At 50.5% G+C, this 18,361-nt stretch overlaps 5 protein-coding genes across 5 annotated transcripts; 3 read left to right on the top strand and 2 right to left on the bottom strand.

Annotated features, from left to right (window-relative positions):
- Window positions 1-7,915: 7,915 nt before the first annotated feature.
- Window positions 7,916-8,499, bottom strand: LOC137537014 (histone H1A-like). Its single transcript, XM_068259172.1, has one exon. The coding sequence runs from the start codon at window positions 8,495-8,497 to the stop codon at window positions 7,916-7,918; it is 582 nt and encodes a 193-aa protein (XP_068115273.1). The 5' UTR covers window positions 8,498-8,499.
- A 4,191-nt stretch (window positions 8,500-12,690) lies between these two features.
- LOC137536498 (histone H2A type 2-B-like) lies at window positions 12,691-13,083 on the bottom strand. The gene has a single exon (XM_068258711.1). It carries the CDS (start codon window positions 13,081-13,083, stop codon window positions 12,691-12,693), a length of 393 nt encoding a protein of 130 aa, XP_068114812.1.
- Window positions 13,084-13,490: 407 nt separating this feature from the next.
- LOC137536499 (histone H2B-like) lies at window positions 13,491-13,903 on the top strand. Its single transcript, XM_068258712.1, has one exon. The coding sequence runs from the start codon at window positions 13,496-13,498 to the stop codon at window positions 13,877-13,879; it is 384 nt and encodes a 127-aa protein (XP_068114813.1). The 5' UTR covers window positions 13,491-13,495; the 3' UTR covers window positions 13,880-13,903.
- A 1,361-nt stretch (window positions 13,904-15,264) lies between these two features.
- LOC137537333 (histone H3) lies at window positions 15,265-15,695 on the top strand. Its single transcript, XM_068259405.1, has one exon. The coding sequence runs from the start codon at window positions 15,265-15,267 to the stop codon at window positions 15,673-15,675; it is 411 nt and encodes a 136-aa protein (XP_068115506.1). The 3' UTR covers window positions 15,676-15,695.
- Window positions 15,696-16,775: 1,080 nt separating this feature from the next.
- On the top strand, window positions 16,776-17,087 carry LOC137537015 (histone H4). The gene has a single exon (XM_068259173.1). The coding sequence runs from the start codon at window positions 16,776-16,778 to the stop codon at window positions 17,085-17,087; it is 312 nt and encodes a 103-aa protein (XP_068115274.1).
- Window positions 17,088-18,361: the final 1,274 nt, after the last annotated feature.

Raw genomic sequence — 18,361 nt, forward strand, 5'->3', positions numbered from 1 at the left:
AGAAATGTACCAGAGCTTAGACCGCTCATCTCAGAATAACTACACCCGGCCAATAAAAACTATCCGGGGTACTCCAGCCGTGTCCGAGTTCCGCCTCCACTATTTGTATCGGGCGCCCGAATTCCCGGGCTATAAAACGGTATTTACTTAAATATGGGCGCCCAAATTGTTGGGCGTGGTGTAGGTTTAGGTAAAGCTAGTAGGATATGTACCAGCAGCCACTGATTTTTATCAGCGACTATATAAAATAAACTACACACCATGCGTTCCTAATGTAATTGTGACTGGAGCATTATGTAAAGACTTGATGATCATCTAAAACTGAACCCAGGGTTAGATTAACCGCAACTATATTAAGCAATCCCCACCTCACCCGGTTCTCACATCCACAGGAAGAGCAGCACATGCATATCTGCCAATAACAGCCCTGTCACTAACAGCTATATGCACTGCTTGGTAACAATGTGAATGAGAAATATCGCAGCCCTTCAGGGAAAGTGTGGGTGGCTCTGAAAAGAGCCTTTGTGTTTCTGGAGAGACGCGCTGCGGCTTATCTCTTCTTAGGAGCGGCCTTCTTGGGCTTTGCTGCCTTCTTTGCCGGGCTTTTGGCGGCCTTAGGCTTGGCTGCCTTCTTAGCGGGGCTCTTGGTAGTGTTGGGCGAACAGTGTTCGCCACTGTTCGGGTTCTGCAGAACATCACCCTGTTCGGGTGATGTTCGAGTTCGGCCGAACACCTGACGGTGCTCGGCCAAACCGTTCGGCCATATGGCCGAACTAAGAGCGCATGGCCGAACGTTCCCCGAACGTTCGGCTAGCGCTGTGATTGGCCGAACGGGTCACGTGGTTCGGACCCGAACGCGCTCTGATTGGCCGAACTGTCACGTGGTTCGGGTAAATAAATACCCGAACCACGTCATATCTCCGCCATTTGTCTGTGGGTTTAGCTTTGGGTAGGCAGGCAGGGTAGTTCGCGCTCCAGCCACGCTAGCCAGGGTCCCCCCCAGTCATTGTGTGTCACTGCTGGGAACAGTAGTACACCGCTCGTTCAGCCACACTATATAGCATTCTGTGTACTGTTCTGTGTCTGCTGGGAACAGTGGTACACCGCTCGTTCAGCCACACTATATAGCATTCTGTGTACTGTTCTGTGTCTGCTGGGAACAGTGGTACACCGCTCGTTCAGCCACACTATATAGCATTCTGTGTACTGTTCTGTGTCTGCTGGGAACAGTGGTACACCGCTCGTTCAGCCACACTATATAGCATTCTGTGTACTGTTCTGTGTCTGCTGGGAACAGTGGTACACCGCTCGTTCAGCCACACTATATAGCATTCTGTGTACTGTTCTGTGTCTGCTGGGAACAGTGGTACACCGCTCGTTCAGCCACACTATATAGCATTCTGTGTACTGTTCTGTGTCTGCTGGGAACAGTGGTACACCGCTCGTTCAGCCACACTATATAGCATTCTGTGTACTGTTCTGTGTCTGCTGGGAACAGTGGTACACCGCTCGTTCAGCCACACTATATAGCATTCTGTGTACTGTTCTGTGTCTGCTGGGAACAGTGGTACACCGCTCGTTCAGCCACACTATATAGCATTCTGTGTACTGTTCTGTGTCTGCTGGGAACAGTAGTACACCGCTCGTTCAGCCACACTATATAGCATTCTGTGTACTGTTCTGTGTCTGCTGGGAACAGTGGTACACCGCTCGTTCAGCCACACTATATAGCATTCTGTGTACTGTTCTGTGTCTGCTGGGAACAGTGGTACACCGCTCGTTCAGCCACACTATATAGCATTCTGTGTACTGTTCTGTGTCTGCTGGGAACAGTGGTACACCGCTCGTTCAGCCACACTATATAGCATTCTGTGTACTGTTCTGTGTCTGCTGGGAACAGTGGTACACCGCTCGTTCAGCCACACTATATAGCATTCTGTGTACTGTTCTGTGTCTGCTGGGAACAGTGGTACACCGCTCGTTCAGCCACACTATATAGCATTCTGTGTACTGTTCTGTGTCTGCTGGGAACAGTGGTACACCGCTCGTTCAGCCACACTATATAGCATTCTGTGTACTGTTCTGTGTCTGCTGGGAACAGTGGTACACCGCTCGTTCAGCCACACTATATAGCATTCTGTGTACTGTTCTGTGTCTGCTGGGAACAGTAGTACACCGCTCGTTCAGCCACACTATATAGCATTCTGTGTACTGTTCTGTGTCTGCTGGGAACAGTGGTACACCGCTCGTTCAGCCACACTATATAGCATTCTGTGTACTGTTCTGTGTCTGCTGGGAACAGTGGTACACCGCTCGTTCAGCCACACTATATAGCATTCTGTGTACTGTTCTGTGTCTGCTGGGAACAGTGGTACACCGCTCGTTCAGCCACACTATATAGCATTCTGTGTACTGTTCTGTGTCTGCTGGGAACAGTGGTACACCGCTCGTTCAGCCACACTATATAGCATTCTGTGTACTGTTCTGTGTCTGCTGGGAATAGTGGTACACCGCTCGTTCAGCCACACTATATAGCATTCTGTGTACTGTTCTGTGTCTGCTGGGAACAGTAGTACACCGCTCGTTCAGCCACACTATATAGCATTCTGTGTACTGTTCTGTGTCTGCTGGGAACAGTAGTACACCGCTCGTTCAGCCACACTATATAGCATTCTGTGTACTGTTCTGTGTCTGCTGGGAACAGTGGTACACCGCTCGTTCAGCCACACTATATAGCATTCTGTGTACTGTTCTGTGTCTGCTGGGAATAGTGGTACACCGCTCGTTCAGCCACACTATATAGCATTCTGTGTACTGTTCTGTGTCTGCTGGGAACAGTGGTACACCGCTCGTTCAGCCACACTATATAGCATTCTGTGTACTGTTCTGTGTCTGCTGGGAACAGTAGTACACCGCTCGTTCAGCCACACTATATAGCATTCTGTGTACTGTTCTGTGTCTGCTGGGAACAGTAGTACACCGCTCGTTCAGCCACACTATATAGCATTCTGTGTACTGTTCTGTGTCTGCTGGGAATAGTGGTACACCGCTCGTTCAGCCACACTATATAGCATTCTGTGTACTGTTCTGTGTCTGCTGGGAATAGTGGTACACCGCTCGTTCGCCACTGTATAGCATTGTGCTCTGTGTCGCTGCTGGGAATAGTGGTACACCGCTCACCCGTCACTGTATAGCATTGTGCTCTGTGTCACTGCTGGGAATAGTGGTACACCGCTCACCCGTCACTGTATAGCATTGTGCTCTGTGTCGCTGCTGGGAATAGTGGTACACCGCTCACCCGTCACTGTATAGCATTGTGCTCTGTGTCGCTGCTGGGAATAGTGGTACTGTATAGCATTTCTGTACTGCCACTGTACTGCTGCCAGTCAGCGTGTACTGTAAGGATAAGTGAAATGAGGAAGAAATCCGGTGAAAGAGGGAGGGGCAAGGGAAGAGGTGTTTCCCCTGACGGTTCACGTACAGGCCACAGGGGAGCACCCAAGAAAACCCACTCAATACCGCCCATGTTGTCCAGGACAACAACCCTCACAAATCCAAAAGAACAGGACCAGATAATTACTTGGATGACCTCTCAAGCGTCCAGCAGTGGGTTAAGCAGCACCAGCACATCACGCACGAGGTCCGAGTCCTCAGCCAGTTACAAGGAGCCAGTGGGCACAAAGCTGACACAACCGGCAGCGACACCACGCACACAACTGCCAGATAACCAGTCCGATGAATTACCTCAGGACACAATGGGGTATTCGCAGGAGCTATTCCCAGCCCAACAAACTTCCACCTTTCAAAGGTCAATGGAGGAACAGCCAGAAATGTTGTGCCTGGATTCACAACCGTTAACTGTGGGAAATGCACCGCGCACTGAAATACAAGGCGAGTCCGAAGAGGACTCGGAAACCCAAATCCCAGAGCAATTTGGGCAGGAGGGGTTGCAATTGCAGGAGGTCGGCCGACAAGATCTGGAAGACGACGTTGGAGTGTGCTGCGCAGAGGTTGTTGTGGGGAGCTCTACTCCACGGCGGTGGCCCACAATGACATATGACGAGTTTGAGGAAATGGAAGAGGAGGGTATGGACAATGTGGACAGAGACCCAGATTTTGTTTGTGAACGAGAACATCGCCGTCGTAGCAGCAGCACAGATGAGTCTGTTGAAGAACACACTGCTGCACGAGTTCGCCTTGTGCCACAAGGTAGGCGGCGCGCAATTTCAGGCACCACAAGCGTGGAAGTTCAAGTGAGAGGCAAAAGAGGAGCAAACAGAAATCGCCAGCAAGGAGGCAGGTGCTCCAAAGTCTGGGCTTTCTTTGAAGACTGCACTGAGGATGTTACCATGGCGATTTGCAAGGTGTGCAAGACCCGCCTGAGCAGGGGGAAAAATATTAACAACCTCTCCACCACCAGCATGAGCCGTCACATGCTATCCAAACATCCCACTCTTTGGGCAAACGCGTCAGGACAGGGTACCAGCAACACTGCCTCCCTTGGGTTCACCAGACCCGCCTCAGCAGCAGCAGTAGACCAGCCATTGCGTGGTTCACAACATTCACAAACATCAGACGACGCTGACACTGTCACTTTCCGGAGTAGTGCTCTTGAGGTCTCCCAGTGTTCATCAAACACAACAACCAACAGCCCTTCCGTGTGCAGCGCTACGGTTCAGTTGTCTGTGTCGGAGATGTTTGAGCGCAAGAGGAAATTGCCAGCAAATGACCCCCGGGCCGTGGCAGTAACAGCCAGCATAGCCAAGCTTCTGGCCTGCGAAATGCTGCCATATCGATTGGTGGAGACAAACAGCTTCAAGGGCATGATGTCAGTGGCCATCCCACGTTACGTGGTTCCCAGCCGCTACCACTTTGCACGCTCTGCAGTGCCTGAGTTGCATGAGCACGTGGTCAGCAAAATAACCCGAAGCTTGAAGAATGCCGTTGCCTGCAAGGTTCACCTCACCACTGACACCTGGACGAGTGCGTTCGGCCAGGGTCGATACATCTCCCTTACCGCGCACTGGGTGAACCTTGTGGAGCCTGGCAGCGATTCCTCACCTGCTACGGCACGGGTGTTGCCCACGCCACAAACAGCTGCACCGCCGTCCCTCCCACTGGATAACAGCAGCACCTACCTCTCTGACTCCTTCTCCTCCAACGCATCTCAAAGCTGTACCTCATCCGGAAACGCTAACCCAGCAGCAGTAGGATCGTGGAAGCAGTGCAGCACAGCTGTTGGCATGCGTCAGCAAGCGTTGCTGAAGCTAATCTGCCTTGGGGATAAGCAGCACACAGGGGAGGAAATTTGGAGGGGAATAAAGGAACAGACGGATTTGTGGCTGGCACCGCTGGACCTGAAACCGGGCATGGTTGTGTGTGATAATGGGAGTAATCTCATTCGCGCTTTAAGGTTGGCTAAGCTGACACACATCCCTTGCCTGGCGCACGTGATGAACCTAGTAGTTCAGCGGTTCCTGAGGACATACCCAGGCGTGCCCGATCTGCTGTTGAAGGTGCGTCGAGTGTCCAAACATTGTAGAAATTCCAGTACTGCTTCGGGGGCACTCGCCAAGATGCAGGAGCGCTTCAATCTCCCCCACCATCGCTTGCTGTGTGATGTCCCTACGCGCTGGAATTCTACGCTGCACATGCTAGCCCGCTTTTGCGAGCAGAAGAGTGCAGTGGTCCAGTACATGACGGCGCAGTACCGAGGCGCATCCGGCCAGCTGCCAAGCTTCTGTGGATCCGATTGGGCCAACATGTTGGACCTCTGCCAAGTCCTCCAAAATTTTGAGCAATCCACGTTGCTTGTGAGCAGTGACAACTCTTCAGTCAGCATTACCATACCACTGCTGTGTTTACTGAAGAGGTCGATGTTAAAAATCAAGGAAACAGCTGTCATGATGCAACTGGGGGAATCTGAAGGAGAAAACGATCAGCGTGATGGTACCAACATCAGGCCATCCGCCTCAGGGAACGCTGGCCCCAGCAGCTATGACGAAGAAGAGGAGGAGGAACAGCTGGAGTTGGAGCAGGAATTTCATGCCACCACTGACGAGGGCCAGAGCGGTGCACGTTGGACTTCCACAATTCAACGCGAATGGTCAGCAGAAGCAGACCAGGAGGAAGGTGACGACTATGATGCATCACAACAACTATCACAACGCTCACAAGAGGATGATGAGGATTCTGGTAGGACTCTGGCACACATGGCTCAATTCATGCTAGACTGCATTGAACGTGACCCACGCATTGTGCGCATTCTGGACAACACCAATTACTGGGTTTATACCCTTCTGGATCCACGGTACAAACACAATGTTCCAAAACTGCTTGAAGAAAGAGTCAGACAGGTCAAAATGGAAGAATACCAGCAGGCCCTTGTGGAGACTTTAGAGAGGAGATTGACATCCTCCCCCTCCTCTAGCCAGTTGTACGCAGACAGACTGACTTCCGCAAACCCAGGACGACCAGGAGGGCAGCAAACAACGCAAGCCGCAGCTAGTACCCAAAAGGGAATGGTATCGGCAGTGTCCTTGGAGTGGGAAAATTTTCTGACACCCATGCAGCCGCAGCCCACTGAACAGCAAGCGTGCAGATCCACCTCCAACACCGATCGCCTGGAGAAGATGGTCAAGGACTACATGTCAGATGGCGTAGCTGTGTCGAACCATCCATCTGCACCCTTCAACTATTGGGTATCGAAGCTAGACACCTGGCACGAACTGGCAATGTACGCAATAGAGGTGCTGGCTTGCCCGGCAGCCAGCGTTATGTCGGAACGCTGTTTCAGTGCTGCCGGAGGCATCGTCACAGATCGGCGTATCCGCCTCTCTACAGAAAATGCAGACCGTCTGACTCAAATTAAAATGAATCAATCCTGGATTGGAAATGACTACGCAACACTCCAGGACCCCAACCAAGTAACATGACCAATGAACATCTGGGATGGTGTTGCGTTTCCGGGCCCTGTTTATTGAACCTCTCATCTGTATTACATTTATGACTGCATGGCGGCAAAAAGCATTGCTGCTATATCCGCACGCTTTTTTTCCACATGCAAGGCCTGGGTTGTTGTGTCTCACAAAGCGTGGCCTTCTCCTCCTGCGCCTGCTCCTGTTCCATCACGTCTGCTGCTGCTGGGTTAGCGTTGCCGCGTGGTCCCTGTTTATTGAACCACTTATCTTTATTACATTTATGACTGCATGGCGGTACAAAGCATGCTATCCGCACGCTTCTTGCCCTCATGCAAGGCCTGGGTTGTTGTGTCTCACAAAGCGTGGCCTTCTCCTCCTGCGCCTGCTCCTGTTCCATCACGTCTGCTGCTGCTGGGTTAGCGTTGCCGCGTGGTCCCTGTTTATTGAACCACTTATCTTTATTACATTTATGACTGCATGGCGGTACAAAGCATGCTATCCGCACGCTTCTTGCCCTCATGCAAGGCCGGGGTTGTTGTGTCTCACAAAGCGTGGCCTTCTTCTCCTCCTGCGCCACCCTCCTCCTGTTCCATCACGTGTGCTGCTGCTGGGTTAGCGTTACCGGTCCCTTTTCCTGGAACCTCTTATATGTATTACATTTATGACTGCATGCCGACAAAAAACATGTTACCTGTGCAAAGAAAACAGACATTTCCCGCATTTAAAAGACAGTTTTCCCTTTGAAACTTTAAAATCGATTTTCTCAAAAACTATAAGCTCTTTTTGCTAATTTTTTTTTCCTCTTGTACCCACTCCCAAGGTGCACATACCCTGTAAATTTGGGGTATGTAGCATGTAAGGAGGCTTTACAAACCACAAAAGTTCGGGTCCCCATTGACTTCCATTATGTTCGGAGTTCGGGTCGAACACCCGAACATCGCGGCCATGTTCGGCCTGTTCGGCCCGAACCCGAACATCTAGATGTTCGCCCAACACTAGCTCTTGGCGGCTTTCTTGGTTTTAGCGGCAGCTTTGGGCTTCTTGGCAGCAGCTGCCGCCGGTTTCTTGGCCGCCTTCTTAGCGGGGCTCTTCTTGGCGGCGCTGGGGGCTTTCTTAGGCTTCTTCGGGGACTTGGCAGCTTTGGGCTTCCTGGCAGTAGCCGGCTTCTTAGGCTTGGCGGCAGCCGCTGGCTTCTTCTTGGCCTGTGCCAGCTTCTTGTGCTCTTTGCCGGCTGCCTCCTTCTTGCTGACCTTGAAGGATCCGGAGGCGCCGGTGCCTTTGACATGGACGAGGCTGCCCTTTGTCAGCAAGCCCTTGATGGCCAGCTTGAGGCGGCTGTTATTCTTCTCCACATCGTAGCCTCCGGCAGCCAGAGCCTTCTTCAGGGCGGTCAGGGAGACCCCGCTGCGCTCTTTGGAGGCGGACACGGCCTTGAGGATGAGCTCGGACACGGCGGGGCCGGAAGGCTTCTTGCTGGCTTTCTTGGCTCCTCCTCCGGCTGCCGCCTTCTTAGTCTGCTTCTTCTTGGCGGCGGGCTCCGCTGCGGGAGGGGCGGCTGCTGGGGCGGTCTCTGCCATCTTCCTAGTTATTTTGCAACAAAGTGTAACATTGCAAGTGATCGCCAGCTCTGCGCTTATATACTCTCTCCGGCTGCGCTGCCATTGGCTGCTGACAGTAGCGCGTCCCGTCTTCCTATTGGTGGGATCCGGACTCTCAGCCACCCCTCCCCTCCACACAGCTGTCACTCCTCGGCTCTCTGCTTGTGTTTCCTCACCGGGAGAAAAGTGGGTTTATTCCCCCCGGAAAGTAGCGGTGCGCCCCCTGTGTGCGGCCGCCCGGCTGGCAGGGGTATCCCCTCCCCCATTACAGTCACGGGGGGCTTCTGAGCGGCGACAGTGGCCGGGAAATCCCCCTGTAATGTGACCAGCTCTGATTCCTGCTCCCCCGATCTCCTCTGTCTCCATCATTATCAGGGGGTAACATGTCTCTAATACGGGGTCTCCTGTCACTGCCCCCGCAATATGAAGGAGGGGATCCCCGCCACACATTATACGGGGCTGGGGGGCTACTGACCTCTGGAGGGGAATATTATGCGGAGGAATGTCCCGGATGCTAGCACAGGCTGAGCTCTCCTCTGCTGCCTGCCATTGGGATGAGCCTCTCACATAGTGGTGCTCAAATACCCCTTTTCAAAATTCGAGTTAGGTCGAATTCGAATAGTAAATTATTCGAGATCAGTCGAATATTCGAGTCGAATAATTTTTACTATTCGATTCGACCTCGGAATTCGAGCTCACTATTCGAGTCGGTATTCGAGCTCATTATTCGAGCTGACTATTCGAAATGGCCTTAAATAGCTTCCAACACTTGTTTTGAGGGTGAATGATGCAAGAAACCTCTTTTTTTCCAAGTAACAACAGCAAGTGATTATGTGGGGATGTTCCTTTAAAAAAAAAAAAGTTGAAAAGAGAAGTTGTGTCCAGAAATTTGTTCAGTACTGTATATACTTCTTCTTCTTCTTCTTTATCTTCTATATCTTCTTCTTCTATATCTTCTTCTTCTATATCTTCTTCTTCTATATCTTCTTCTTTTATATTGTCTTCTTCTTCTTCATCTTCTTCATCATCATCTTCTTCTTCTTCATCTTCTTTTTCTTCATCTTCTTCTTCATCTTCTTCTTCATCTTCTTCATCTTCTTCTTCATCTTCTTCATCTTCTTCATCTTCTTCTTCTTCTTCTACATCTACTTCATCTTCAACTTCTTCATCTTCTTCTTCATCTTCTTCATCATCTTCATCTTCTTCTTCTTCATCATCATCTTCATCTTCTTCTTCATCTTCTTCTTCTTCATCATCTTCATCTTCTTCTTCTTCATCTTCTTCATCTTCTTCTTCTTCTTCTTCATCTTCTTCTTCATCTTCTTCTTCATCTTCTTCTTCATCTTCTTCTTCTTCTTCATCTTCTTCATCTTCATCTTCTTCATCTTCTTCATCTTCTTCATCTTCTTCTTCATCTTCTTCTTCTTCATCATCTTCATCTTCTTCTTCTTCATCTTCTTCTTCTTCATCATCTTCATCTTCTTCTTCTTCATCTTCTTCATCTTCTTCTATATCGTCTTCTTCTTCACTTATTTCTCTTTTCAAATTTTTTTTTTTAAAGAAATGCAGCTATTTTTGAGCGTAACAAATAGCTGGTGGCGCACGCATGTTGGAAGCGCCATTGTATGTGCTCCCTGGCAGTGGAAACACACAGACAGCAGGAGGTAAATTCAGCAGCAGGAGGAGGAGGATGAGTGTGTGGCAGCAGGCAGTCAATGAGGCAGGCAGCGTGACATAATAGCCCTGGTACCTAGCGGTGATACCAGGGCTGTAAATAAACACAGCAGGCAGGAGGTCCCAGACAGCGGTCGTGCAGCCCACATTGTGTCCAATACACAACTGGGACAACACAGTTTTCAACCCGGGCACCTCAGAAAAATTAAACCTTTTTTTTTTTTTTATGGTTTTGTAGTTTTGGTTTTACAACCAATTACACAGATATAGCTATTTTTTGACGTAATAGCTGGTGGCAGAGTGGCAGCAGAAGGTAAATCTGTGTACCCTGGCGTTGGAAAACACAGACAGACAGACAGCAGCAGCAGCAGCAGGAGGAATGGAGGAGTAATGTGAGCAGCTATTGTTTGATGTAATAGCTGGTGGCAGAGTGGCAGCAGAAGGTAAATCTGTGTACCCTGGCGTTGGGAAACACAGACAGACAGCAGCATCAGCAGGAGGAATGGAGGAGTAGTGTGAGTGTGGCAGCAGGCAGGCAGCGTGACATAATAGCCCTGGTACCTAGCGGTGATACCAGGGCTGTAAATAAACACAGCAGGCAGGAGGTCCCAGACAGCGGTCGTGCAGCCCACATTGTGTCCAATACACAACTGGGACAACACAGTTTTCAACCCGGGCACCTCAGAAAAATTAAACCTTTTTTTTTTTTTTATGGTTTTGTAGTTTTGGTTTTACAACCAATTACACAGATATAGCTATTTTTTGACGTAATAGCTGGTGGCAGAGTGGCAGCAGAAGGTAAATCTGTGTACCATGGCGTTGGGAAACACAGACAGACAGACAGCAGCAGCAGCAGCAGGAGGAATGGAGGAGTAATGTGAGCAGCTATTGTTTGACGTAATAGCTGGTGGCAGAGTGGCAGCAGAAGGTAAATCTGTGTACCCTGGCGTTGGGAAACACAGACAGACAGCAGCATCAGCAGGAGGAATGGAGGAGTAGTGTGAGTGTGGCAGCAGGCAGGCAGCGTGACATAATAGCCCTGGTACCTAGCGGTGATACCAGGGCTGTAAATAAACACAGCAGGCAGGAGGTCCCAGACAGCGGTCGTGCAGCCCACATTGTGTCCAATACACAACTGGGACAACACAGTTTTCAACCCGGGCACCTCAGAAAAATTAAACCTTTTTTTTATGGTTTTTCGGTTTTGTTTGTAAAACAAATTACACAGATATATAGCTATTATTTGACGTAATAGCTGGTGGCAGAGTGGCAGCAGAATGTAATTCTGTGTACCCTGGCAGTGGGAAACACAGACCGACAGCAGCAGCAGCGAGCGTGTTCCTGCTATCCAACCACACCGCTATTCCAGCACCGATCTGTCTCCGGTCCCATCCCGGGTGACACAGCCGGCTATAGGGGGCATACAGCTTCTAGAGAGGAGTACGGGGCAGCTGCCGGTACAGCATCACATAATGCCGCAACACAGAGCTGCACATCCATCCCGGCTGCTCCGGGGAAATTCGGCGGCAAATCTGAAAACCGCAACGGTTGTGCCTCCACCAATCACAGCTACAGGAGCATTGGCTCGTCAGCCAATAGCGCTGCCAGAATATTTGCTCTCTACATTGTGAGCCCGACTTGTATAGTTGAATATGTTGTGGTTTGTACTATTGGGTGGTTCTAATGAATACCCCAAACTATTAAAACATGCCCGTTAAGATTTAACCTGCAGATGAACGTTCCCTGCACCGGGTATACAGCTGATGCTGTCTGTTGTAGTGATGGGTCGTTCACGAACGAGCCGGCTCTTTACTGTGAGCGACAAGAGCCGGCTCTCAGTTTTGAAAGAGCCGATGCCTCAGCCACCCCACACAGCTCTGATTTGCTGTGTAATAAAGGGCGCTGAGGCATGCTGGGGGATGTAGTCCTCCTCTTGCAGCCTGTAGGAGTGTATAAGGGCAGGCCAGAGCAGTAGCAGGAGGGATTGCCCGAGTGAGAGAAGCAGTCTGAAGTTGTCATGGAGACGGGGCTTTTCCTCCGATTCTGAGTGGTGTCCAGTGTTATTTAATGAAGAGCCGATTGAGAGCCGTCTCTTTAATGGGAGCCGATTCAGAAGAGCCGATTCTCCGAGAAGAGCCGGAATTCCCATCACTAGTCTGTTGGCTGCCAATAGCGCTCGTGCACGCCTTCTATACGTTCTTTCTGCAGGCTGCTCAGCTTACTTATATGCAATGCATGTGGATGGCAGTTCCTATACAGCCGCATTACATTCTACCTGTTCACTGATAACTTATACGATATTGGGTGCGACTTCAGTCTGAAATGTAACCATTGTTTTATACATCGGTCTCCACTAATATGGGGTGTACCCGTTAGTTGTAATTATAAGCATAATCTGTACAGTAATAATGCGCATTAGGCTCTTTATAGACAGAGTGGGTGGCTCTGAAAAGAGCCTTTGTGGTTTCGTACGATGTGTGTCCGGCTGCTGCAGGGAATTACTTGCTCTTGGCGGCCTTGTGGCTCTCGGTCTTCTTGGGCAGCAGCACGGCCTGGATGTTGGGCAGGACGCCCCCCTGGGCGATGGTCACCCCACCCAGCAGCTTGTTGAGCTCCTCGTCGTTGCGCACGGCCAGCTGCAGGTGGCGGGGGATGATGCGGGTCTTCTTGTTGTCCCGGGCGGCGTTACCAGCCAGCTCCAGGATCTCAGCGGTCAGATACTCCAGCACTGCGGCCAGATAGACCGGAGCTCCGGCCCCCACCCGCTGCGCATAGTTGCCCTTCCTCAGCAGTCGGTGAACACGGCCGACTGGGAACTGCAGCCCGGCCCGGGAGGAGCGAGTCTTGGCCTTGGCACGAGCCTTGCCGCCTTGTTTGCCTCTTCCGGACATGATGACTTTAGGGATACAGATAACTCTCCAACACGAGAATCACCAAATCCGCCTCTCCTCCTGTCCTATATACTCTGCTGCCCGCCCCGCGCTGCCTCCTGATTGGCTGCTATTCAACTCAGCCAATAGTATGCCGGTCTAGCAATCCGCTAATCAGCAAATGCCGGGGCGGAGCTCTCATCGTTAGCAACCAATTGTACGCACAGTTCTTTGTTGCACTATTCAACCGCGAAAGTTTCTCCTCCAGCCAATCAGATATAAGGGGCGGTAATCAGGCGGCGCTAGTGACGCTCTCCAATAGTGTGAGCCGGCTCTCCTGGCGCCTGATTAGCATAGGCCGCCTATATAAGGAGGGGAGGCGGCGCTGCTCCTCATTGTCTCTCCGCACTCTGCAGAGTTACTGAGAATCAGCATGGCTCCTGAACCAGCCAAGTCCGCCCCGGCGCCCAAGAAGGGCTCTAAGAAAGCGGTGAGTAAGGTGCAGAAGAAGGACGGCAAGAAGCGCAGGAAGACCAGGAAGGAGAGCTACGCCATCTACGTGTACAAGGTGCTGAAGCAGGTGCACCCCGACACCGGCATCTCCTCCAAGGCTATGAGCATCATGAACTCCTTCGTCAATGACATCTTCGAGCGCATCGCCGGGGAAGCTTCCCGCCTGGCTCATTACAACAAGCGCTCCACCATCACCTCCCGGGAGATCCAGACCGCCGTTCGCTTGCTGCTGCCGGGAGAGCTGGCCAAGCACGCCGTGTCCGAGGGCACCAAGGCCGTCACAAAGTACACCAGCGCCAAGTAATCGCCTCTCACCCGACTACACAGGAAACCCAAAGGCTCTTTTCAGAGCCACCCACTCATTCACTGCAGGGCTATGTATTGCTGTTGGTGTTTTTTGCGCGCTTTAACCTTAGTGTTCCCGGTACTATTACTACTGAAGTCATAAGCTGAGCACGGAAGGGGATTCCCACGCTGGTGTTATTGATCTGTAGCCGATTGGTTCTGATTTAAAATAAATATATTTTCCTAATCTTTATTTCTGAATTGGCGCTGGGGAGCTTCAGGGGTGACTAATGTATTGAATAGTTTCCCCTGCTGCCACTGACTATGTTCCATTAGAACCCCAGAGACCTCTGTGTGTACTTGGAGATGCCGCAGTGTTTCTGAGAACACAATTACTGATGCGCTGCGGCCACACGAGCCAGCGGCAGAAGTTGTGTATTTATCGAGTCCATCCTGGCGTCAGTGTAGCTGGTGATGGGGTTTTCGAAGCGGTTCATCCGGACAAGGCAGGGTGACGGTTCTAAATAATACGTATTGTATAATTCTATGGAATGAAACTAATGGGGTGCATGGATGGTGATGGTTTGAAAGGTAAATAAATGTATCAATAAAAGCGCATAAAGTATCGCTTTCAAGAGTATATTATTTTAACAAGAACATAATCCTGAAAGGAATCTCGGTGAATCTGATAGCTGATGAACGCCAAACCACCTAAATATTCGATCTGCTGGGACATGTGGTTACTCCAGCAAAACTAATCCCGATTCCCAGACATCTAGAACGCTCCGCTCGGTCAGATCAGTCCGTTTGTGGGGCGAGGGGACTCGTATTATTGCCCCGGCTGGGGAGATCTCGGCTCTCCTAATCTGTCTCCATAACAAAGAGTAACCATCAGCCTGTCCGCTCCGCCGTCACGAATCGATCCAGAATACAGATCTGCATAGAAACGTGACTCATCTACCTTTATTCCTTTCCACTTATATTTGACGCTTTAGCTATAAATAGTATAATTTAGAGCTGATAGAAAATTCAATAAATAAGAACAAAATCAGGCAACGTAGAATGGCGGGATAAGCAATATTGTGGCGGGACATTTGAAAAATAACAAATATTTTCCAGTAGCCAATCAGATAAAATCTCCTCCCCATCACCCTGGCCAATCAGAAGACACGGCGCTTATGAATGGGTATTAGCATGGCAGAGGGCGAGTTGGAGAATGGGGATAATACTGTGCGTTTCACGGTCAGCTATTGGCTGCTCTGGGTGGGGCAATTAGGAGGCCGCCCTGTGATTGGATCTCGTGAGGCAGCCAATGACAGAGAGGCGCAGGGTGTACAAAAAGGCTCTTCCCGGCCGCTCTCCTCAGTCTATTCTCGCCTGTGAGAAGAATCAGCCGATTGAGCGATGGCCAGAACCAAGCAGACCGCCCGCAAGTCCACCGGAGGGAAAGCTCCCCGCAAGCAGCTGGCCACCAAAGCCGCCCGGAAGAGCGCCCCGGCCACCGGAGGAGTGAAGAAGCCTCACCGCTACCGGCCCGGTACAGTGGCTCTCCGAGAGATCCGCCGCTACCAGAAATCCACCGAGCTGCTGATCCGCAAGCTGCCCTTCCAGCGCCTGGTGCGGGAGATCGCCCAGGACTTCAAGACCGACCTGCGCTTCCAGAGCTCGGCCGTCATGGCTCTGCAGGAGGCCAGCGAGGCTTATCTGGTGGGGCTCTTCGAGGACACCAACCTGTGCGCCATCCACGCCAAGAGGGTCACCATCATGCCCAAAGACATCCAGCTGGCCCGCAGGATCCGCGGCGAGAGGGCATAAGCACGTCATACATTGTCACCCACAACACAAAGGCTCTTTTCAGAGCCACCCTACATTCTCCATACAGAGCAGTAATGTAGCGGCAGTAGCTGCATATGCTTTCATCAGTCTAATCACATGTCATCTAGTGATACTACTCATACCCACACTGGCATAGCGGTTTGTTAGGCTTTGACCAAACTTCGAGCAGCAGTTCAATCCAGTATGTAAAAGCGATCCCCGTGATCACACTCGCCCCTACCAGCTGCAATTTTATCTGGTGGCGCCTTGGCTCCGCAAGGAGAGAAGCGCGGTATAAAATGTTCCTCGTCCTCAGATTGGCCCCGATAACGCTCAGGTTTAGTTTTTTCAATCCCACACAGCAGCTTGTAGTGAAGTGCACACGTATTATCACAGCTACATAACTTCCATGACACAATTATCTGTGTTAACGTATGAATCCTCAACTTCCACAATTGTCCTGGGAAATGTAAGGCGCAACTTCGACATAACTGACTGAAACACTCTTATCTGTACATAGAAACATCTGTAGCCAGCAATCCGAATTAATACTTTCTTGGCGTTCTTTACTGGCTTTATGGAGAAGCGTCTGGCGCTGGTTGGTTGAGCGCTAAAACAAATTTCACATTTCCCGCCGATGTTCTGTGGACTGGAACGTCTCATCCATATCCCGCCAGTTTAACAATCCGTGACCTAAATGTCTGTGTCCTATGAGAGATCAGTGAGTTCCGGGCTTTTTTTAATTAAGAATTCCAGATCAGGACCGTACATGATACACGCAATCACAAGAAAATAAACGGATATAATGGAATGTATCCGAATGTCAACAGTATGGATAAAAAAACAATATTGCAATGTATTCGGAAGTATTATATGAAAGAAAGACAAGCTTTTTCCAAGCAGTACATAGTCACTGATTTACTTTCATTAACAGGGCTGGGCTGGGCGGGGGCGAACAAACCCAACACAATCACTGGAAAATCTGCTCCGCCCCCTTCTGTGCAGTCTCCCCTCAGGTCCGCCCAGGCTGTATAAGAGGAGGGGAAGCGGCAGCACAGATCAATTCATCTCTACAGCAGAGAAGAAGCAACATTACTATCATGTCTGGCCGAGGAAAGGGCGGGAAGGGACTCGGGAAAGGAGGCGCCAAGCGGCACAGGAAGGTGCTCCGGGATAACATCCAGGGCATCACTAAGCCCGCCATCCGCCGCCTGGCCCGCAGAGGGGGTGTCAAGCGCATCTCCGGCCTCATCTATGAGGAGACCCGCGGAGTGCTGAAGGTTTTCCTGGAGAACGTCATCCGGGACGCCGTCACCTACACCGAGCACGCCAAGAGGAAGACGGTCACCGCCATGGATGTGGTGTACGCCCTCAAGCGCCAGGGCCGCACCCTCTACGGCTTCGGGGGCTAAGCTAATCCCAATTCTCCTTATTGTACAAAAGGCCCTTTTCAGGGCCACCCACTATATCTATAGAAGTGCTGTTATATCTCCGTGTATTATTACATTGCTATACAAGCTGCGCACTATAACGTGGTATTGTTGCATCCATCGGAAGATGTGAAGAGATCTCTAGGGAAGTATTACACTGAGCAACCATCTAACCGCTGCTTATTCATCAGCACTCACCAGCGGCTTCCATTATTCCTTTGCGATGGGAAGTGGTGACGTCACCGGCTATAATTGCAGTAGCGTTCCAGCGGATAACGGCTGCCCCAAAGGTTGGAGACAATTCTCATGTACGCTTCCTGTAGCCGGCTCATCCGCGATGTGAATGGAGACCGATCTGTGCCGGAATAATAGTATGGTTGGGAAGTAGGGAGATGCTCGCAGCACAGAGACCACATGACGGCGGTAAATTCTCGGCAGTAATAGCACAGGGAGTGCAAAACGTCGTGACCGATGGAATCTAGGGAAATCTATTTGTTGGAGATGGATAAAATGGAGGGAAAGACCGCTAATATGCGCGCGGGATATTTGGGAAAACATCGGCTACTGTAGTTTTTGTTTATTTTTACCTACATAAAAGCGCCTGACTAATAAGTATTCCCCGATCTGCTGCTCCACATAAATTGCTGAATTTGCTGCATAAAAGCTTTGTGATGCTGAGAACTTTAGGATGGGGCAGATGGGAGAGGCGGCTATCCATGTGATCCAGAAAAAGTAATTCCTCGTATTTCCCTTTCGTCACTTACAAGCAGCTGGGTACCCGTCCCTAACACTGCAACTTCACTAGATATAGTAATTTTTATTGTTGCGCCCAAACATTTTATTTTGTTGGAACGTTAAGAATGGATAGAGCTTGTTTGACCTCCAGATTGACTCTTATTTTCCAAAGCGTTGGCAGCGAGTAACCGTTCCCTGTACACAGACACGCTGTGGGCACCCGGCAATTCTGTAACTTAGATCAGAGCCGCCCCCATGTTCTCCATACAGAGCTGTAGTGCCGCTATCATACCGTCTACAAACAGTGCAGGGCTGCTCGCCGGCAGAAATGTACCAGAGCTTAGACCGCTCATCTCAGAATAACTACACCCGGCCAATAAAAACTATCCGGGGTACTCCAGCCGTGTCCGAGTTCCGCCTCCACTATTTGTATCGGGCGCCCGAATTCCCGGGCTATAAAACGGTATTTACTTAAATATGGGCGCCCAAATTGTTGGGCGTGGTGTAGGTTTAGGTAAAGC

The sequence above is a fragment of the Hyperolius riggenbachi genome, chromosome 10, assembly GCF_040937935.1.
Source record: "Hyperolius riggenbachi isolate aHypRig1 chromosome 10, aHypRig1.pri, whole genome shotgun sequence".
Lineage (NCBI taxonomy): Eukaryota > Metazoa > Chordata > Amphibia > Anura > Hyperoliidae > Hyperolius > Hyperolius riggenbachi.